General features: G+C 58.9%; 2 protein-coding genes across 8 annotated transcripts in view; one reads left to right on the top strand and one right to left on the bottom strand.

Annotated features, from left to right (window-relative positions):
• The first annotated feature begins 73 nt into the window (after positions 1–73).
• Positions 74–5,661, top strand: PTGES2 (prostaglandin E synthase 2). Its single transcript, XM_070430582.1, has 7 exons — positions 74–515; positions 2,087–2,284; positions 3,211–3,269; positions 3,590–3,739; positions 4,002–4,202; positions 4,303–4,420; positions 5,095–5,661. Exons 1-7 carry the CDS (start codon positions 246–248, stop codon positions 5,218–5,220), a joined length of 1,122 nt encoding a protein of 373 aa, XP_070286683.1. The 5' UTR covers positions 74–245; the 3' UTR covers positions 5,221–5,661.
• Positions 5,662–12,669: 7,008 nt separating this feature from the next.
• The window catches only part of SLC25A25 (solute carrier family 25 member 25), a 34,954-nt gene continuing 26,191 nt past the window's right edge, over positions 12,670–21,432 (bottom strand). For 3 of the 7 annotated variants that reach the window (XM_070430583.1, XM_070430584.1, XM_070430587.1), the window contains exons 2-11: positions 20,406–20,532; positions 20,237–20,324; positions 19,571–19,606; positions 19,203–19,314; positions 17,736–17,894; positions 16,130–16,282; positions 15,765–15,872; positions 15,478–15,645; positions 14,790–14,940; positions 12,670–14,679 (exon numbers count right to left, since the gene is read on the bottom strand). In XM_070430583.1, coding sequence (XP_070286684.1) covers positions 14,495–14,679; positions 14,790–14,940; positions 15,478–15,645; positions 15,765–15,872; positions 16,130–16,282; positions 17,736–17,894; positions 19,203–19,314; positions 19,571–19,606; positions 20,237–20,324; positions 20,406–20,532 — 1,287 coding nt within the window. In that variant the 3' untranslated portion in view covers positions 12,670–14,494. Of the gene's footprint in view, positions 14,680–14,789; positions 14,941–15,477; positions 15,646–15,764; positions 15,873–16,129; positions 16,283–17,735; positions 17,895–19,202; positions 19,315–19,570; positions 19,607–20,236; positions 20,325–20,405; positions 20,533–20,722; positions 20,756–21,432 lie in introns of those variants that run through there. The other 4 variants (XM_070430585.1, XM_070430586.1, XM_070430588.1 and 1 more) reach the window with 2 other exon arrangements.

Raw genomic sequence — 21,432 nt, forward strand, 5'->3', positions numbered from 1 at the left:
TCATCTACGTATTGAGGAGCCGGGGCACTTAGCGACTCCCAGACACCCCCAGAGGTGTTTCTGCGGCTCTGCGAAGAGTGTGAAAGCTGAGCCCAACCCGCAACGGCTGTGCCTCTGTGCCTGCTCGCTCGGCGTCACTGTTGCCCCGGCAACCTGCCGGTCACCAGACACCCGGCCCTTTAAGGGAAGCCTAAGCCCGGCGGTCTTGGTTTCGCGCGCCCGCCCGCGGCGCCGGTAGAGAGAACATGGCCCAGGCTGCACGAGGGCTGTGGCCCCGCGGGCGCGCTTTGGCCTGGAGGCTGTGCGGTAGCCCGGCGCCCCGACTCCCAGTGCAGAGCCGGGCTGGCTTCGCAGGGGCGGCGGGAGGCCCGGGCCCCGCCGCCATCGCCCGCAAGGGGAGCCGGCGGCTCCTGGGGAGGGCGGCTCTGGCCCTGGGGGGCGCTGTGGGGCTGTACTACACCGCGCGGTGGCACCTGCGCGCCCAGGATCTCCGCGCCCAGCCCTCCGCCGCGCAGGTAAGCCGGGCTGCACCGAGCTCCGCTGGTAGGGGCGCTGGGGTCAGCGCGGAACTGCGGGACTTCGGAATCGGCCGGTCAGGAGCGCCTCCGCTGTCCGCTCGTGACCTTGGGCCAGTGACTTGGTTTTGTCTCCAAGTCCTCAGCGTCCTCATCTGTGAAATGGGACCGCGACTGCTGCCTGCTAACTAGAATTGTCTTTGTCTTAAAGTTGTGTTTCTAACTTGTTTAAAGACTTTATAATGGGGATATTTTGAGATCACAGAAAAGAGAAAGAGCCTCTTTCAGTTTATCCCATTCCCAACATTTTGTCGGCCCCCCATCGTCTTCAACTCCTAAGGTGGTGTATTTATTTACTGACTAGAGGCCCAGTGCACAAAACTTGTGCATGGGTAGGGTCCTTAGGCCTGGCGGGTGATCAGGGCCAATCTGTGGGGTGACCGGCAGGGTGGCCAGCAGGGCAATCAGGGGACCCCTGCTGGTACCTGCCTTGTCTGGCTGGGGGCCTGTGGGCTGGGGGTAGCTCCTGCATTGAGCGGCTACCCCCTGGTGGTCAGGGTGCGTCATAGCAACCCGTCATTCCACCAGTTGTTCCTTAGTTTGGTGATTTGCATGCTAGGCTTTTATTATATAGGATATTATTTTATTTATTTATTTTTTAAAATATATTTTATTGATTTTTTTTTTTTTTTTTACAGAGAGGAAGGGAGAGGGAGAGAGAGTTAGAAACATCGATGAGAGAGAAACATCGATCAGCAGCCTCCTGCACACTCCCCACTGGGGATGTGCCCGCAACTAAGGTACATGCCCTTGACCGGAATCAAACCTGGGACCCTTGAGTCCGCAGGCCGATGCTCCATCCAGTGAGCCAAACCGGTTAGGGCATATAGGATATTATTATTAGCATTTTTTATGGAACCGATGACCCTTGGATTCCAGGTCCCGAGACAGGGAGGGACATGGATGTGTTTCCCTCAGCCAGGTGGTGGCCCAGCTGCCCTTGCAATCCTTTGTACATTGCACCAGCACAGCCTTTCTTGGCTCTCCCCCCCCCCCACCCCCCCCGCCCCCCCCCCCCCCGCCCCCGTCCCCATCCACCCACATATTCCTGCACCCAGGGTGTTGGGGTGGGTGGGAGGGGAGTAGAGTTCTCTGTATCTCCCTGCTCACTTCCATGGGTCCAGCCTCAGTTTCCCACCTGAGCCTTGAGGGCTGTGGACTGCAGCTGTGACTTTCAAACAAGCATTTGCAGCAAGCTCACATGGGGCTTTCCTGCGGAACATGCAGGATCCAGATCCTGGCCCAGGGCCCGGATACAACCCCTCCCCTTAGAGACTGGAGGTAGACCCCACTCTGGCCACGCTGGGGAAGGGATGGGGGGCACTCTGGATTGAGGCTGAGCCTCCGCTGTTCATTCCTCCCTGCCGCCCCCCATTCCTCCCCATTTTCTCAGGGTCATCTTAGAAGGCTCCCCGGGAAACAAGTTTGCTTGGGGCAGGGCCTGGGTTTGGGGGCAGGGCCTGGGAAACAGGCCTCAGAAGCCCCTGTCCCTCTGCTCCCTCCCCATCCAGCTCTCCCTGTCCGACCGCCTGCAGCTGACCCTGTACCAGTACAAAACGTGTCCCTTCTGCAGCAAGGTCCGCGCCTTCCTCGACTTCCACGCCCTGCCCTACCAGGTGGTGGAGGTGAACCCTGTGCGGAGGACGGAGATCAAGTTCTCCACCTACAGGAAGGTGCCTATCCTGCTGGCCCAGGAAGGAGAGAGCCTGGTGAGCTTCGGGACCCCCACCATGTCCTGGGGGGTCCTGGAGTCCTCCCCGAGTCAGCCCTGGAAGGAACGAGGGCTCTTGGCCTCAGCTGAGGACAATGAGGGGAAAGTAGCTGGTATACAGTAGATGCTCAGTAAATGTAGGCTGCCACCCTTCCCCACCAACACCAGACACCAGCCTGGTCTACGGGATCCAGAGCACCACAGAGCTTAGCAATGTGGGTTCTGAAATCAGCGAGGTCTGGGTTCCAGATGTGGCTCTGTCCCTTGCCGGCTGTGTGACTTGGGGCCAGTCACTTAGCCTCTCTGGGCTTGCTTCTTCATCAGTCACCAGAGGACCGTGCTCTCCAGGTTGTAGGGAATGCCTGGCTCCTACTATGTAGCTTCTGGCATCCACCCTGCTCCTCAGTGCCCTGGAGGCCAGGGAGGTGGAGCAGGCAGGGCCTAGACCAGGGGTGGGCAAACTTTTTGACTCGAGGGCCACAATGGGTTCTTAAACTGGACCGGAGGGCCGGAACAAAAGCATGGATGGAGTGTTTGTGTGAACTAATATAAATTCAAAGTAAACATCATTACATAAAAGGGTACGGTCTTTTTTTTTTTTTTTTTTAGTTTTATTCATTTCAAACGGGCCGGATCCGGCCCGCAGGCCGTAGTTTGCCCACAACTGGCCTAGACCCTGGGTCCTCCCCACACCCTCCTCCCCATTAGCCACACTTGGGTCTCCCTTCTGATCGGCTGCCCTGAGAGGGGGGCTGTATCCCGGGGGTGGGGAGAGCTCAGTGGACATGGGTTATCGGGGTAACCCCCCAGGAGTGGACCAACAGTACCCTGGTTCCCCCCGGCCAGTTTCTGAGGAATGCCTGGGCACGGTGTTGCAGAGCCCTCCACCCCCATCCCCATCTAAATCACCCTCTCCTCCTCCAGCAACAACTGAACGACTCCTCTGTCATCATCAGCGCCCTCAAGTCCTACCTGGTGTCGGGGTAAGGAGCTCCCTGGACGCTGTCTCCAGGGAGGCCTCACCTGAGTCCTGCGTGGGGAGGGGGGGCTGCTGCTGGCACTTCCAGAACGGGTCATGGGTGTCCCACTCAGAGCCTCCCCCGTCCTCTCCTTCGCACATCTCCCCCCGTCGGGGAAGGGCTCCGATGTCTCCCCACATCCCTCGTGCTGCACTTTTATGGGTCGGTTCCGGCTTCACCCCCGGGCTGGGTCAGGCCGGGGTGGATATTCACCCCAAGGAGGCGAGGGCTGGGTCTCCCGGAGGAGGAAGGAGTTGGGGTGAGACTCTGGATGTCTCCTGAAGGCAGCCCCTGGATGTCATCATCACCTACTATCCACCCATGAAGGCCACCAATGACCAGGGCAAGGAGGTGACCGAGTTCTGCAACAAGTACTGGCTCATGCTAGACGAGAAGGAGGCCCAGCGCATGTATGGTGGGAAGGAGGCCAGGACGTGAGTGGGGCTGGGGCTGCCCGGGAGGGCGGCATGGCGGGGGAGGGGGTCTTCCTCAGAGGGGACCCGGCTGAATGAGATGCTGTGCGGGGTGAGCAGCGAGGGAGGCCACGAGAGCTGGGCTGGGTCTCTATGAGGACCTGCTGCCCAGACCTCGGCTCCCATCATGCACTGGGAGGGCTGGATATTGGGCCTGCTCCCCAACTCCCAGGCCCCGGCTGAGGAAGCCCCCTGGCCAGCCCTGTGCCCTGCTTCCCCGCAGGGAGGAGATGAAGTGGCGGCAGTGGGCGGACGACTGGCTGGTGCACCTGATCTCCCCCAACGTGTACCGCACGCCCGCCGAGGCCCTGGCCTCCTTCGACTACATTGTCCGGGAGGGCAAGTTCGGGGCTGTGGAGGGCGCCATGGCCAAGTACGTGGGCGCAGCTGCCATGTACTTCATCAGCAAGCGGCTCAAGAGCAGGTGATGGTGCATGTGTGCACGCGTACGTGATGGCCTTCGCATTGGCCTCACCTGGGCCTGGGTCGGCGTTTCCTGATGGACCACCCCTGTCCCTGCCCAGGCACCACCTCCAGGAGGATGTGCGCGAGGACCTGTATGAGGCTGCCAACAAGTGGGTGGCAGCTGTGGGCAAAGACCGGCCTTTCATGGGGGGCCAGAAGCCCAACCTGGCTGATCTGGTGAGCGTGGTGGTGGGGAGGAGGTGCCCAGACTGGGTCCCGTGTGTGGGTCGGGGGAGCCCAGGAGGGAAGGGCCCAGGTGTAGGCAGGGCTACCCCTCCAGCTCCCTCACATCAGAGGCACCGGCTCCATGTTACCAGGGGCGTAAGGAAAGCCAGCTACAAGGAACCGTCTTGGTTCCCATAACTGACGAGTGTCATGGAAGGGTTGGCTTCAGGCCTAGCTGGATCCCGGGGCCCGAGTGGTGTTACCGGGGCTCAATGCCCTGTTGTATTCCAACTCCTTGGAGGTGACCTCAGCCCAAGGCCAGCCTTTGTCCAGTGCCCCAGGCTCCCCCAGCAAAAGTCCTGGCTTCCACGTCCACGGTGAAGCATCCCTGTAGCCAGCGTGAAACATTGATTGGCAGGCCCAGCAGGCCCAGCGCTATGGGGAGGTCCCAGGATCTGAGAGTGGGGGAGGCGTTTTCTCAAAGGAAACTCTGGTGGGGGGTGTTGTCCAAAAGCGGGGTGTGTGTATGGGGCAGGCCAAACCTACAGTTTCCCCCTGCTTTGTTCAAAGCCCCGCGGCAAATGAGCCCTGCAGTGGGTTGTGGAGCTCGCAGAGCGGGGAGCGGGCCCCAGGGCACGCAGCTGGCAGGTGGCGGGCAGGTCTGGATGCCCTCTGTGCGCCCCCAGGCGGTGTATGGTGTGCTGCGCGTGATGGAGGGCCTGGAGGCCTTCGACGACCTGATGCGGCACACCCACATCCAGCCCTGGTACCTGCGGGTGGAGAAGGCCATCGCCGCCGAGGCCCCCCAGTGAAGGAGCCCCCCGCGAACCCCCCGGGAGGAACCGGAGACCGAGGAGATGCCAGCTGCCGGCACCAGGGCCACTGAGCCAGCACTCGGCGATGCTGTGCAGGGTGACGGTCATTCTACCTCTTGTCCACGCCCACCCCACAGCATTCTGTCGAACACTGGACACCTGCGGGGCCCTGGGGTGCTGGGGACACAGCCCTGAGGGTACAGGGAGGCTGCCTCCCTCCTCCCGGCCCCGGGCTCTCAGTGGCTGCCCTGCCTAACCCTGTGGGTGGGAACTGGGTTGGGCCCCACCTGGACAAGGGAAGTAGGGACACCCGGGTGAGGGAGAGCCCCCTCCTTGGCTCCTCATGTTCCCGCTCTTCCTAAGCATCCCCTGCTCCCCTCCCCCACCCCCCTACCCAGACTCTGTCTGTTTGAAATAAAGAAAGAGATTCTGCCGTGAGGCCACGCCCAGCCCTGTTTGTCCAGTGTTTCTAAGTGCCAGGCCTGGGGTGAAAGGCTTAGTGGCTTCATGTCACACGACCCCTGGGACACCAGAGGGAGGCTCAGAGATGGCCCAGCGTGTGGTCTCTGAGAGACTGACTGGGACTCTGGGTGGTGGTGCCCCTCTCTGATCCTCGGTTTCCTCATCTGTTAAATGGGCATAATGGTCGTCCCACCTCAGGGGGAAGTGGGGAGGGTTCGATGACAAGATGCGGGTCAAGTGCACAGAAGGGTACCGGGCTCAGGAGGGGCCGGGGGGCCTCCCGTCCTCCTCTACAGACCAGACTCCAGGGGCCCCTGGCAGCAGTGGCCGCCCCGGGCTTTGCTCCCAGGCCTGGGACTTCACAGGGATGGACGCTGGGACGGGGTCTATAGGGAGAAGCCAGGTCGGAGTGAGGGGGGCTGTGGGTGGAACCCTCTTTTGAGCAGGGTGCCCTGGGCCGGGGTCTTCGTTCTGGCTGATGAGTGGCCCGGTGGCGGCCATGGCAGCCCCCCCCCCCAAGGCCAGAAGGGTGGCTGGTGTACCCAGTTTCACCCCCTAGGCCCTTTGTTGGCGTGGGGGGTGATTTGGCAACCCTCCCAGGCCCACCCTGGAGAGTCTTGAAATTTTATTCTTTAAAAAATACAATGCGTGCTCCCTATAGCAGCTTGACATTTGAACGCGGTGGCCTCAGTTTCTCCCACGGGGCATGGCTGCCGCCTGCCTGTCCTGGTTCCCGTGGTGGGCATCTGTCTTTGCCACGCCGGCTCCTTCCTGGCTGCTGAGGGCTCCTCTGCACATCCGACCACAGCCCACCAGCCAGGCCGACGTCGGGGCGTATTGGGGTGGCTCCCCTCCCTGTCCCCCTGGGAGTGTTGAGCATGCAGGGCTGTGGGAGGAGGGAGAGAAGCCCAGGCCGGAGGCCACAGCAGTCAGTGGCATGAGGAGCCACAGAAGCTGCCTCCGAGGGCTAATAGGTGTTGCGGTCCCCAAGCCACCACTGTGTCCGGAATGCTGTCCCTGCGTCATTGGCCAGACCTGCAATCCCAAGGGGCCTTGGCTCCGGGGGCCCAGGGTGGCCTGTGGACCCCAGCCCACTCTCCCTTCCCTTCCAGCCAGCCTCTTCCTGCCTCTGCAGACCTCGCCCAGGGTGGCTTGGTACCTTCCGGCTGCTCAAGGAGGCAGACTCACCCCTCCTTTGTCTCAGCCCCGAAGGGAGCATCGGATGTGCCTGGCGTGGGACAAGGTGTCCACCTCCTGTCCATGACATCGAGGCCGGGGTCTCACTGCCACAGCCCACCCTGTGCTCCCAGCCCTTTCTGCTCCTGCTCAGCCCAGCGATGGCTCCCAGCCTTGGCTTCCCCTTGAGGCCCAGACCCACTAAGGAGGCCCGGGGGCAGGCGGGGTCCCTGCCACCGTCTTCTCCCCTCTCCCGTTTCCATATGTCACAGGTGCTCCTCCGTCTCCCCATTTCACAGAGGAGGTTATGGCTGGTGGCTAAGCCATGCTGGGCAGGGGCCTGACTCCTGACTAGAGCTCTTTCCCCGGGGCTGCTGCAGGCACACGGCGCACGCCTGGTCATCCTCACACTCACTGAATGGTCACCTTGATGAAGTCTCAGGACTGTGCCCGCTAGACCCCGTCTCTGGGCCTGGGCTGGAGACTGGCTAGCCAACCCAGGGCCACCCTGGGGCACCTACTGAGCCGAGCTGCTTTCACCATAACCACCAGAGGGCGGTCGAGGCTGCGAAGCCCTGTAGGAGATGGAAACGAGGTCCGGTGCTGCCACCTTGAGGCCAATTCTTGCATTGCACCTTCTCTGGGCAATCTTCATTATCCAGGGGCTCCATTTGCCCTTCTGTAAAATGGGTTTAGCACTCAAGGGTCTGAAGATGGGCAAGTAGAAAAAGCCACACCTCCCAGGGATAAGGGGCTCAAGCCAGTAAACCCTGCCCCAACTCGGTCATGTTCAAGTTCCCTATGGCCTTGATGGTAGCAGAAGGCCTGAGGTGGGAACCCTGCCACGGCTCCCTGTGGCCTTGGGCAAGCCCCATCCTTGCTCATCCTCCAACAAGCCCTTGGAGGTCAGCTAACCTCCGTGGGGTTGGCACCATCAGAGTCAGTGCTCCCAGGAGTCAACACGTGAGGAGCGTTTTTATGCAGCCAGTGGCTCTGCTGTCTGTTCTCAGAACACACTCCCTGCTCTGTTCCCAGCCAGGTTCCCAGAGCTCACGGTCAAGAGCTCCAGGGAGCAAAAATGGGAGCGAGTCCTGAGAGCAGCGAGAGCTCTCCTCCCTGGGCGTCAGGAGTGCTCCAGTCAGAGTTTCTTTTCTTTTCTTTTATTTTTTAAAATATATTTTTATGGCCCTAACCGGTTTGGCTCAGTGGATAGAGCGTCGGCCTGCGGACTGAAAGGTCCCGGGTTCGATTCCAGTCAAGGGCATGTACCTTGGTTGCAGGTACATCCCCAATAGGGAGTGTGCAGGAGGCAGCTGATCAATGTTTCTCTCTCATCGATGTTTCTAACTCTCTATCCCTCTCCCTTCCTCTCTGTAAAAAATCAATAAAATATATTTAATAAATATATTCTTATTGATTTCAGAGAGGAAGGGAGAGGGAGAGGGAGAGAGAGAAACATCAATGATAAGAGAGAATCATCGATGGGCTGCCTCCTGCACATCTCCAGCCCACAGTCTGGGCATGTGCCCTGCCTGGGAATTGAACCATGACCTCCTGGTTCTTGGGTGGATGCTTAACCACTGAGCACACCAGCCAGGCAGTTTTTCTTTATTTTAAATAAAAATTCAGATCACACAGGGGCTCCTCAAGCGTTAACCTGTTTCAGATTAGACACGGTTCTCCCTCATCATTGTTGATGATGGTGTAGAATTCCATCCCACAGTGTTCCACTGGATGACTGTTCCCTGGCTAATGTAACCGGCCGAGCGGGAAGGATTTTGTTGGGGGCAGTGTCTAGTGGGGAGCAGGCGTTGTAGTGGCCTGAATAATGCCCCCAGATATATCCAGGTTCTAACCCTGGAACCTGTGAAAGTTACCTCATGTGGCAAAAGGGAATTTGTAGATGGAATTAAATTCTCGACTTGGAGATGGAGCGAGCTTCCTGAATTGCCTGTTCCTCAAATGTAACCACACGTGTCCTTAGAAGAGGGAGACTTGATTGCAGAGGCAAGAGGCTGGGGTCCTGGGAGGAGGAGGACACAAGCCCAGCGTGCAGGCCCCCCCAGAAGCCGGGAGAGGCGAGGCATCGGGTCCTCGAAGAGAACGGAGGCTCCGGCAGGAACCACCTGCGGACGCCCTGCTTTCCGCCAGGGAAACTGAGTGGACACCTGGCCTCCAGCACCGTCAGAGAGCGCATGTGTGTTGTTTTAAGAACCACGTTTGTGGTGATTTGTAACGGCAGCCATAGGCTCCGAACACAAACGGCACCTGGGAAGAGAAACCGCTACAGCAGTGGTTCTCAACCTTGGCTGCACATGAGAATCACCTGGGCATCTTTTTAAAATCCTGATTTCTGGGCCCCATCCTCCGGAAATTCTGTGTCTTTGTTACTAATGTTGTGGCCCCACCCCATAACAAAGAAACAGAATTTCCGGAGGATGGGGCCCAGAAATCAGGATTTTAGAAAGATTCCCAGGTGATTCTCATGTGCAGCCAAGGTTGAGAACCACTGCTCTACAGCAACCTGACCCCGACCGACCCCTGGATGGGCCAGTCCCCGCCCGGTCAGTGTCCTCTGTAAAGCGAGGGGGGTGGGGCTCCTCGGCAGGTGTTGGCGAGGCCAACGCCCTCTCTCCTCAGCCTCCAAACTGTTGTAGGGACATAAGTGCCTCCTGGGCCACAGGGGCTGAGCCAGTGGGGACAGCAAGTGGTCAAAAGTGGCCGTCCCTTTGCGGCCACTACCTGGCCGAGAGCCGAGAGCAGGAGGCCCTGGGTCTATCTTGCTCCCCCGGGGGTCTGGGCCGGGCCTCTGGCTCTCGCTCGCCTCAGTTTCCTCGTTCTCGGTTCCTCCCTGCCCTACTGCGTCACCCCCCCTTCTGCCGGCCCTTCCATCCAGCCCTGGCCGGCCTCTCCGGCCACGGTGACTGGACCTCGCTGGTCCGCCCCAGCTTCCTCGTCCGCCCCCGAGGCCAGGGAGCAAGGTCCACACCTGGGCAGCGGGGGCCGGGCTCAGGGCTGCTGGTCCTCTCACCCTTCCCCTACATTCCAACCCGATCAGACTGGTGAGATGGGGCAGCCCAGCCAGGAGCTGAGGTTGAGAACATGGCCTGAGAGTCAGCAAAGCTGGTTTGACTCAGCTCAGCATTCTCCCGGCATGAACCTGGAGGAGTCCTTCCCTCTGAGCTGTAAGGAAGGTTCTGGGCCGCTCTTGCTCATGAGGAAACTGAGGCTCAGAGGGCATGAGATCTGCCCACGATCCCACTGCCATGGTGCCAGGATTGACTCACAGGTGCCCCCCGTCCCCCGGTTCTCTGCAGCCGCCTGGCACGGGAGAGCAGCCAGGGGCCAGGGGCCCCTCGGGGAAGGTCCCCAGAAGTGGACCACGGCACCGTCCCAGCCCCCGTGCAGCCCCCTGCCTTCACCCCCAGGCATGCAGCACACGGAGGGACGGATGGACAGACGGGGGACGTGGTGGTGGAATTACCTCCTAGAACTGCCAGGGGCTAACCCAGCAGGTGCTCCATAAATGTCATTCCCAGGAATTAGAGGTGACCTTTCACCTCTAGCTTCCGGAAGGAGGTTGATGTGGCTCCTCCACCCCCAGCCACCCCACTGGCTGGACTTCCTTTCAGATGCCAGAGATCCCAGGCCCATGTGAGGCTCCTCACTGGGAGGCTGGAATGAAGAGCATTTCGGTGGAAATGACTCCGTGTGTCTGGAATCCTGGAGGGGAGCTGGGAGACGAAACTGCTTATTAAGGACCAGACATTTCCACTCAGTCTCCTCTGATTTTCCAACAGGCAGATCTGGAGGTCAGGCCCGCAGTGCGGCTCACTGGGCTCAGCTCCAGGTGTCAGCGGGCAGCCTTCCTCCTGGACGCTCCAGGGTGGAATCTGTGCCTGGCCTTTTCCAGCTCCGAGAGGCGCCTGCAGCCCTGCACTTGTGGCCCGTCTCTGTCCTCAAAGCCAGGGACCTGGGCAGAGTCCTCGCCTCACCTCTGCCTTCTCCCCGCCTCCCTCTCCCACCCAAGACCTTGTGATTCCTCGGGGCCACTCAGGTAACCCAGGCTCATCCCCCTTTTTTAAGGTCAGCTGATCAGCAACCTTAACTCCACCTGCAGCCTTACTGCCCTTGGCCATGTCACCTAATTCCCTCGACACCCCGGGGAGGGGGCGTCATTCTGCCCTCCACACCACGAGACGTCAACCAGTAACTGCTCATTATGCACCAAGTGGGTGCCCAGCACCTGCTGGGAACAGCAGCGAAGAAAGCCAACACCCAACTCTCACGGAGGAGACAGACGACAAACCAAGGAGTGAGAGAGAGCAAGCAGTAGAGTTGGTGGTGAGCAACAGGGAGAAAGCTAAGAGGACGTGGGGCTGGTCGGATGGGGGAACAGGTTACATTTAAATAATTGTTTTTGATTGTTTTTTATTTTTTATTTTTAGAGAGAGGAAGGGAAAGGGAGAAAAACATTGATTAGCTGCCTCCAGTTTTAGTCTCTGTGCTGCCGAAGCGAGCACCAAGAGGTTACCATTTTAAATAGGGAGCTGAGGGGAGGCGTGGTGAGAAGGGGACATGCGAGGGAGACGAGCGAAGGAGGGATGAAGGAGACGCCTGGAGGAGGCAGGCTTGGTGGGCTCAGAGCTTTGGCCACGTCAGAGCAGCTCCCAAGGCTAACTTCTGAGCTTGAGAGAACTGAGGATAGCGGGGGGGGGGGGGGGGGGGGGGGGGGGGGGGGGGGGGCGGGGGCACGAATTTGCCAATGATTGGGAAATGATTTATGCCTGTAACCCTGACAACAGCTGAGGCAAATGGCATATTAGTTTCCTAGGACTGACAACTCACCACCAAGTCAGGGCCTAAAACAACAGAAAGCCCTTCTCTCATAGCTCAGGAGCTGCAGTCTGAAATGCAGGTGTCGGCAGGCCGGTGGCCGCCAGCACGGATCCTTCCTGACGATGCACCCCTCCGACCTCTGCCTGTGGTCACGTGGTGTTCTCGGTGTCTCCGCGTCAGTCGGGAATTTCCCTCTTCTGTGACACCAGTCACTAGGTTTGGGGCCCACCCTAGTAAGGTATGACCTCATCTTCACTGGGATACTTTGCAAACCTCTAGTTCCAAATAAAGCCACATTCTGAGGCTCCCAGTGGACACACATTGGGAAACAGATGCTAAATCAGGGAGAGCAAGACACACTCTCCACCCCGTACGAGTGCCACGTGCCAGTTCACCCACGGGCACACTTCCGTGCCTCCCCACAGCCTCTCGCCACTGTCCCCGACCCACGGCACCCAGGCTATCGGGGTCAGAGCGTGGACCGTTATTTAATACGCACTTTATTGAATACTTTGTTCATCGGGCACTCTCTTAGGGCTGCAAATACAACCCCGCCCCCAGTGGCTCATCCTCTCCTGGGGTGACAGGCAGAAAGCAAATAAAGCCAGGTGGGGCCGCCAACACCTCCAAGCAGGAGACGGGCGGGCAGGAACCAGGAACCGAACCGACTGGGAGGCTGGGGAGGGGCAGCCATGAGGGGAAGGTTGTGGCTGGAGCCGCTTCAAGCAGGAGGGAGCGGCCAGCTCTGCAGGAGAGGGGCTGAGTCAGAGGACTGAGGGGGACCGCCAGTGGCCCTCAGAGCACCCCAAATCCAACAAACACACATTTTAAAGGAGGTGCATCTCTGAGAAACATGGAGGGGTGTGTTTGGCTTTCTTGTTTTTTATGATGAAAAAATTGGGCTCATTTTCTAACATGGGAACACCCCCACACCACCCAAGCCCAGATCAGAAAAATCATGCTCTGTCATCGGCTTTCAAACAACTTTATTAGAGGCTGTTTTAAATGACAACTCCCAATTCTTCTTAATTTGCTTTTTCACAAATTCCAGTTAGAACTATGTTTATACAGGACAGTAATTTTTGCATTGATCTTTGCGTCCTATTTAAACTGCCCATCGGGCCATTCTGGTAGAATGAAAAGTGCAACTGTGAGGCTGCAGGTTGACCAGCACTACTGAGCAGAGGCAGCGGGGGCGGGAGGGGGGGGAGGGCTCGGGGGCTGCGAGGGAGAAGCCCACTTCACAGGTGGGGCGGGCGCTGCCACCCTCTCCTCTAGCCCCCCCAAACTCACAGTGATAGGCACCTCGCTGCCTTGTCATTCAGGAAGGGTGAAATAGAGACCCTCCCGGTCCGAAAAAGGGTTTGGACTTCCATCTTCAACGGAATTGAGGTTTCTCCCACCCTTCCCATCCCCCATTGAACACTCAGGTCCGAAGGCTCCCCGTGTGCACGCGTCTCCCCAGCCGGCCAAGGACCCTCTCTGGGACCAGGGCCCCTCCCTCCGCTCCTGGCCCCTTTCCTGTCCTTGGACAGATGCGACACCGGTGTGGGCAGTGGCAGGAAGGCCACTCCCACTTCCTCTCCTCACCCCACCTCTTGGGTGTGGGAAGGTACAATCAACCATGAACATAAATATGAATAAAAAATGAACTTGAAAATGACAGGTTATTAATTAAACAAATCTATAAAAATAGTTAGGACATAACTCTGTTCAAATAAATACGAAATAAATAGGCTCGGAGCAGTGATCCGTGGCATCAGTGGAATGTGAAGCTGGTCCCACCGCCCCAGCTGGGATTGGACATGAATCCCGGGGCCTCAGGAACAGACTTTAATGCATCAGCCAAGCTCTCTACTCGCTCTGTCTTCCCTCCGGAAGCTCAGGGCTTGCACATTTGTCCAGTCTGTCTTTCTGAACAAAACCCTTTCCTCAAAAATACCTAATTAAGGCCCTCAAGCCCTTTTCCTTCTCGGGGCACGCAGACACGGGGCAGAAACCTCCCGTTACCCCACACCCCACTGCCTCATGCCAGAGCAGGGACAGGGAGCTGGTGCCAGTCCCGACAGAGCCCGGAGCAGCTCAGAGCACCGGGAGGCCCCAGAAGTGCAGGGCAGAGGCCTCTGGGCTCCGGGGAAGCCATGCACCCGGTGCCAGGCAGCCAACGGCGGGGCGGGGCCTTGCCCCTGCATGCATCGGCGCCCCTCTGCTGGTGAGCGCAGAGGGGGGTGGGCACACTCCCCGGCTCCTCCTTTCCCTGCACAACCAGCCGGGTGTGAGGTCAGGTGGAAGCACCTTTCCCCCCCACGGACTGAGGGGGAGGAGCAGGCGGGCATGGGAGTGGGCTGGTGGCCCTCCTCCTACCATATTCAAACAGCAGTGAGGAAGAGGCAGGGCAGATGCCCAGCAGGCTAGAGGGCAGGGGCCCGTGGCCCACGGTCTGGGTGGGAAGAGGAGATGGAAGAACTAAGCCGCCTCCAAGCCCTGCTGTCTGGCAGGCCCTGCAGGAAACGTCCGGTCTCTACTGAGCATCAGCCTGAGTCCTGCTGACCCCTGGACCCAAGGGATACCCACGGGCCTTCCCTGGAATGGACACGAGGGTGGGCCACGGTCAGCAGGACAAGCCCAGTGGGCCTGCCAGCTCCCCCCACCCTCCCTGCGGTGCGTCCCAGGGGTTTCACAGCTTGGCTTAAGTCAGCTTAGTGTCGGCACATTCACAGAATGAGATGGCTACACATCCCGGGGCTGCAGCCCAGGATCAGGAGTCCGCCGGGCGGGGCTGTCCTCCCTCCCGTCACCGAGACTGCACGCCCAGGGTGATCTTCAGGTTCTCGTACACCACATAGCTGATGCTCACGGCTGGGATCACCTTCATGAAGTTGGGGGCCAGCCCCCGGTACAGGCCAAAGGCTCCCTCGGTCCGCAGGATCTGTTTGAAGAGGCTGCTCATGGTCACCTCTGGAGCGCCCTCAATGGAGGCTGCAGAAATAAGAAAGGTCGTCCATCAGAGGCCTTTCGCCGGCTCCTCCCTGGATCCCAATCTGCCCAGGGAGATGGGCCTCTGGGGACCGGCCTAAGACCAGCCTTACCTTGGGCCTGCATCCGGGTCCTGACCAGGGCCAGAGGGTAGCTGGCCAGCTGGCCACAGGTGCTGGACATGGTGCCACAGGCCAGGAGCACAAACACTCCAGGGTCTGCGCTGTTCACGGCATAGCGCTGCAGCCAGGCATTCTTGAGTGTCTGCAAGGGGAAGGGCGCAGGGATGAGCCAAGTGCCAGCGAGAGCTTGCGAGGCCCTGAGAGGCCAGAGTGAGGGGGGGAGAGTGACGACAACATTACTGGACCCATCACATGACTCTGTGAGGCCACTGTAACCCGATTTGCTTGGCCTGGGCTGGCTGAGCTCCTGGCCCGCCTCCTTTGTTTCTGCTGTCCCTGGGGATTCCTGGGTCAGACAGGAATGGGGATGAGGCAGAGGCAGCACCGCCTCGCCCCCCAGAGAAACTGACTTCTGTCGCCTGGAGTCTGCTGGGGCCCAATGAGCTCGGGGCACCGTGCTCTGGAGATCTGCCTGCCAGGCACCTGGGGCGGAACTCGGGGCTGCAGGGGACCCTTGCAATGAGTCTGAGTGGCTCATTGGTGCCGGCTCTTTGGTGCCGTCCCTGTCCCACCATCCCCAGCGGTTGTCAGGCATGGAGACAACAGGCGGGGACGCGTGAGGAGGGGTTTCTGAATCTCTCCCGCCAGTTCCAGGGGCCTGAGCCCTCTAGCGCCTCACCTCGTAGACAGCCAGGTCGATCCCAGCGTAGGGGATGATGCCCAGCATGTTGGGAACGTAGCCTTTGTAGAAGGCGGCCATCCCCTCTCTGGCCAGGATCTTCCTGGCACAGTCCAGCATGCCCGAGTACTGGCCTGTCTTGCGCAGGGCCATCCGGGTCTTCAGAACCTGCAGAACCCAACAGAAGCGACAGAGTGTGAGCAAGGCCCACCCCTCAGTCTCATCCCCACGTGCACTGCCCGCCCCATTGCACCCTGGTCCGCCCCAGGACCAAGGGGGCCCCTCACCTCCATCGGGTAGATGCTGCTCTGAGCGATGGCCCCTGCCAAGGACCCTGCCACAAGTCTCTCGTGAATCCTTAGAGTCTCCTGGTCACTCCCAACAAGACGCTTGATCTACAACAGGGAGCAAACAAACCGATATACCCGAGACCAGCGCCCCCTCCTGCCCCACCTTCCTCATGGGGCCAGTCAGGCTTAGCCCAGACATGGTGTCCCGGGCCCATGTGATGCTTCCCAGAAATAGAAGGAAATGGCCCCCAGTGGAAATGGCAGCAGAGACGGGGTCAGACCCAGGCCTCCCCCATCCCCCCCTCTACCCTCCGTTGCCCCTTTGCCAATTGACAACACTACCCGGGGGGCGGGGTCCTCACCTGCTCGTAGGCCATGAATTTGATGGCCGATTCGGGGGCAATTTTGATGACGTTGATGCCGTTGCCCCGCCAGAGCGACCTGGCCCCTCCCTCTCGGATCATCTGGGTGAACCCGCCCACGATGCACATGTTGTTGCTGCGGGAGGCGTGGACCTGGAGAGGGAAGGACGGGGTCAGAGAGAACTCGGCCATCATCCGACACAGAGCCTTTTCTCTCCATGGCCAACCGTCACGGTGGGCAGGCAGGCTCTTTCCTCTCGGATTCTGAAGACTAACAGCACTGAGAACCAAACAGCCATTCTAGGCCCAGCTACACCTCCCCATGCCACACCTACTGTGTGCCAACACTGTGCTAAACACCTCCACAAGGACCACTTTTTAAAATTTAAAAGATTGAACTGCCCTGGCTGGGCGGCTCAGTTAGTTGGAGCGTCGTCCCAGATACCAAAAGGTTGCGGGTTCGATTCCTGGTCAGGGTGCATACCTAGGTTGCAGGTTCAATCCCTGGTTGGGGCGCATAGGGAAGGCAACCCATCGATGTTTCTCACATCGATGTTCTCTTGCGTCTCTCACTCTTCTGCTCTAAGAGCAATAAAAACACCCTTGGGTAAGGATTTAGAAGAAAAAAAGATCGAGCTTGAGCTTTTTATTATGGAAAAATTTCAAATATGTACAACAGTGCAGAGAATTATATAATGAGCTCCCATGAACCCTTGATCAGCTTCCACACGCATGCAACCACAGCCAATCCCTTCCCCGCACTGCCCCACCCCTGCTGGGTTACTTTAAGGTACCCAGTAGGATTGTGTCATTTCACCCAAGTGAAATGCTTCCAATATCTACAGCATCCCTGGGGATTCGTGAAGAATCCTGACAAGGAAGGCAATGTGTCTCAAGCCTCTTCGGCTCAGAGCAATGAAATCTTGGGGCCAAGTGACTTGCCCGAGGTCACACAGCTCTGGGCCTAGATGGGGTCAGATTCCAGGCCTAGAGCTCTTCTCCCTGAACTACTCCACTTCCCTGTTTCAGTCACATTATTCATCAACAGGCTCCAAACGCAGGCAGCCCGGGAGGGCAAAGGGGGAGGGAGAGGATGACGTCTTCTCTGAGCAGGAAGGTGCCAGAACAAACACGGGGACAAGGAGCGACTGGCCACTGCTCAGAAGACGCCAAAGTCCAACAGGGAATGCTGTGCAGGTTGATGTTGAAACCCTGCCCCTGACGTTGGTCTAGCTTATCTCTGTCCTAGTGGAGTCAGGCCTCTGGCCATAATGGTGTCTGGGCCAAGTGGCCATCTGCTCACACCTTCCCCCATGCGACACCTACACACGAATCCTACAGAAAGGTTCCTGCCACCCCCAGTCCTCATTACAGCCCTGTAATGTGACCCGGCTCAGGGCCTCAAATAAAATTAGATCAGCTACGTGCATTGCCCAGGCCTGGGTCTAATGTTGCCCTTGTCTGAGCAAGAATTCCAATCTAATTTATTGGGATAGAAAATATATGGGTGCAAAGTGGGCCCCAGACAAGGGAGGGGAGGGGAGACCAGCCCACCAAAGCAGCCCAGGGGTGGAACCAGAGGTTTGGGGCCTATTTTCCTGCGTACCTGCATGAGCACCTTCAGTCTGTCCAGGGGGGCCGTGCAGGTTCTGGATACGGCCCCGGCCCCACCTCCAGCCACGAGGTGTCTCCACCACATCCCCGTCTGCCTCTCCTCCACGGTGAACTCATCGGGAACTGTCAGATTCTCTCCCACATCAAAGATCTGCAGGGAAGACCAAGAGATCAAACAAGCAGGCCCTGACGCGTGTGGCCAAGCTGCTGCTGGACAGCAGGTCCATAACCTTCCACCGTCTAGAAGGGGCCACCCAGGGGGTGAGATTGCCAAGGACTCTGGGCAGGAAACTGATGCACCAGCCTAGCCCCCCCCACCCCCTCCATGTGAAGGTGGCAAAGCTCTGGTGCCTGTCTGTGGCCTTCGGGAGGCCCAGGTGTGCCATGTGAGAGCACAGCTGGAAGGAAGCAGCTACAAAACCCCGCAGACAGCCTTCCAGTGGCTGCCGGGAGCTCCTGCAGGAACAGCTTACACAGCCATTTGAACGGGGGATCGCCAGGCTGGCTGTACTGAACCCATCAAGCCAGGGGTGAAAATTCTCCTGGGACCTGATGTGTAATCAGATGGCGCTGGCAGAACATTATGTAAGGCCTCAGCAAATACGAGGGGGGTGCAATGCCTGCGCGTCACCCTCTCTTCTGGGTGGCATCCTGGCTGGTCAGACAGAGCCAGCTCTGCTCAGACCTGGGCTGCAGGCCAGACCCACGGGTCAGCAGCCCACATAACTTCACCCAACAAAGATGCCAGGTGTCCCGAGGGTGAGGCCCTGGCCTGGGCACTGCAGGAGACTGACCAAGAGGATCACCTCGGCCTCCGCTCCCAGAGCTGACAGCCTGGGGTGGATCAGACTAAAATCGAGGGGGTGCTCAGCAAGGACCAGCAGAGAGGGCCGCATCCCGCATGCAGGAGGCAGGAGGCCAAAGGGCAGGGAGTCAGCGCGGCCACTACCAGTGCGGGCGGATCTGTGTTTCTCAACGACAGCTCTGATGACGAAAGAGCATACGTGCGGTGGTGGGAACATATTCTTTTGCCACAGAGAGAAACAGCACACAAGATGGGGCAGTGCGGGGAGACACCTAACAGCTGTACCATTTGTTCCCTGGAGAGAGCCCCGCCCAGAAGGCTCACACTGGCTTTGGGAGAGCAAGTGCGATGAGGGGAGGGGTGAAGTGGGCCTTGAGGAACAGGCAGCCCATAGGGACAGACGGGCGCCGCTGGCAAAGGAGCCCTGTGTGTGGGGAACTGTCAGGCCATCCAGTGGGCAGGCGTGTGGGAAACGGAGGAGGCATGTGGAGGGCTCTGCGGGGCTGGCAGAGGAGTGGACAGTCACGCTGCTGAGGGGGAGGCAAGCTGAGACTCCCACCCCATCCCCACCCCGGGATGGGGACTGAGGCTGGGCGAAGGGACCCGGTGAACGGACAGGGAGAAACGGCCCCAGGCTCCGGGCACGGGGCTCACCGTGGAATGCTTCCAGTACAGAATGATCTCGGGGATGTTCTCCACGGGGTGCAGGAGGTGATAGTCTCTCCACTCGTTCCAGTCGATGGTCATCGTGCCGTTTTTGTCCATGCTGCAAGAGGAACGCACGGTTGCCCACGTGTGAACAGGCCCCGCCTGTCAGCCGCACTCCCCCTTCCCGGTGAGCCAGAGGCAGGCACACGGCCACGGAGGACACCACAGAGGGTGCCTCTGCCCCGAGGAGAAGAGGCAGGTGGCTCCACACTTCACTTGGCACAAAAATGGGCCACAATGACCCACAGGAACCCCATTCTGATCGGGCAGAGGTTAAGGAGGGAGGCAGTCGCCAGGGTGACACGGATACTTACTAGGTGACAGGGCCCCAGAAGTGGCCCGTTCGTATTCTGACAGACAGACAAAGGAGGAGCAGAGGAGAGAGGAGAAACAACACAAGTAAGTGCTCGAGGAGATGTCACTGAGGCAGACACACAGCACAGCACAGCAAGAGGATGCGCCCCCACAGCAGCCGGGGAGTGGGCACAGGGATGGGAGAGGCCCAGCCAGGAGAGGAAGCTCCTAGGGCTCTTCTGTGCAACTTCCCAGCACAGCAGCAGCTCTGCTACCCCCAGGACCACGGCTCACCTTAGACCCATCTTTCGGGGCAGCGCATCGATGATGGCGTCAAGTCCACCTTAAGTGGAGGGCTGCCAGTGAGCCCTGCCCCTCCCCTCCCCACCGGCAGAGAAGGGTGCTCCCTGCTGCCTTTCACCTACTTGACCCCCCTCCCCCACTAGCCTTTTTCTTTGGGGTCACTGTGAACAGGCACACTTCCAGGAGATCAGGGATTCTTCAAACGAGCGAGCGCTGACTAGCAACCTGGGGAAGGGTTACTTATTCATCCCTTCAAACTACCAGAAGCCAAAGTTCAGAGAACAGGGTTAGTACAGTGAAAGCCACCAGAGTCAGCCCAAGAACGCTGCTTTTGTCACACTGGGTTTAAAGTGGGCCAAATGCAGAGACGGGCAAGCACTCACCTCTTGAGAATCTTTTCCGCCTGCTGCTCGGATATCTTGACCCCCAGGTCCCGCAGGGACTGCACGATCTCCTGAGAGTCGATTCGCCCTGTAACAACAGAGGCCGTGAGCGGGAGCCAGGCCACGGAGAACCCGCGGCGGCCAGCCCCTGGCTCTGGAGGCAGCTCACCATCATTCTTTTTGTCCAAACTCTTGAACACTAGCCTCAATTTCTTCTCGTGGTCTTGGAGGTAATGGACGAACTCTTCAAAGTCCAGCTGCCCATCAAGGTCTTTATCGCCAGCTTGTACAATTTTCTACGGAACAGAAGTAAGGTTTTACCCTTTAGCTCATGCACCAGCTTGTCCCTCGTGACGCCCTGTCCCCAGGACACGACTGCACTACCCCGTGAACAGAGGTGGCCCTAATGACCCAGAGGCTTCCCAGAACCCAAGAACCTGCCTTGCAAAGAGAAAAAGGCACCTCCCCCCCGCCACACACACACACCATGAGGAGCCCTTCAGGCAGAGGCCAGCAGTGACAGGCTTGGTGAGTTCTCATTCCAAGTGTTTTAAAGACCAACTTGTTGTACCGCCAGGGTCAGCTGCTTGGCTCCCCTGCAACGCTGTCCCCTGGCGCCCGGCCTCAGCCACATGCTCTCTGCCCAAATGTGTGGATAGGCCTGGCGCTCCAGATTCCACAAGGAACGCCGCAGCTAGCTCTTTTTTCCCTACAGTGACAGTGGCCCAGGGACAAGCAGGTGGCCAGGGTGAAGGTAGGAGGCAGAGCTGGCCCCTGCCAATGCCTACTTGACACAAATACAGCCAAGAGAATTCTGGAGAAGCAGTAAGAGCCCCCAGGGAACTATTTTGGGGCATATGCTTGATGCCACGGCCAGTCTCTGATCTCAGGGGGAACTGGTGATTTAACCAACCTCAGCTCCCTCAACCAGGTACTGAACAAGCGCGCTGCTTAGCTTCGTGACCCAAGAGGCTTGAAGAGACCCTGAGGTTCTAAGCCATGGGTCCTGCTAAAAGCATGACCTCTAGTAACTTGCTGAATCCTCACAAACAGCTCTCGGAAGGAGGTACTATCATTTTCCCCACTTTACAGAGAAGGAAACGAGCTCAGAGAGGTAAAGCCATCTATCCTAGGTCACACAGCTAGGGAAGTGGTGGGCAGCATTCAAGCCAGGTTTGTTGGACTCCAAGGCTGCC

This window comes from Myotis yumanensis, unplaced genomic scaffold (assembly GCF_028538775.1).
Source record: "Myotis yumanensis isolate MYYU_CA2020_CCGP unplaced genomic scaffold, mMyoYum1.0.hap1 SCAF_12, whole genome shotgun sequence".
Lineage (NCBI taxonomy): Eukaryota > Metazoa > Chordata > Mammalia > Chiroptera > Vespertilionidae > Myotis > Myotis yumanensis.

What these genes read in the sequence shown, in the direction of transcription:
- PTGES2 (XM_070430582.1), top strand. Translation starts at nt 246, where the DNA reads ATGGCCCAGGCTGCACGAGGGCTGTGGCCCCGCGGGCGCGCTTTGGCC. An exon ending in CCCAGCCCTCCGCCGCGCAG is followed by an intron (nt 516 to 2,086) that starts GTAAGCCGGGCT and finishes CTCCCCATCCAG; the next exon opens with CTCTCCCTGTCCGACCGCCT. An exon ending in AGCAAGCGGCTCAAGAGCAG is followed by an intron (nt 4,203 to 4,302) that starts GTGATGGTGCAT and finishes GTCCCTGCCCAG; the next exon opens with GCACCACCTCCAGGAGGATG.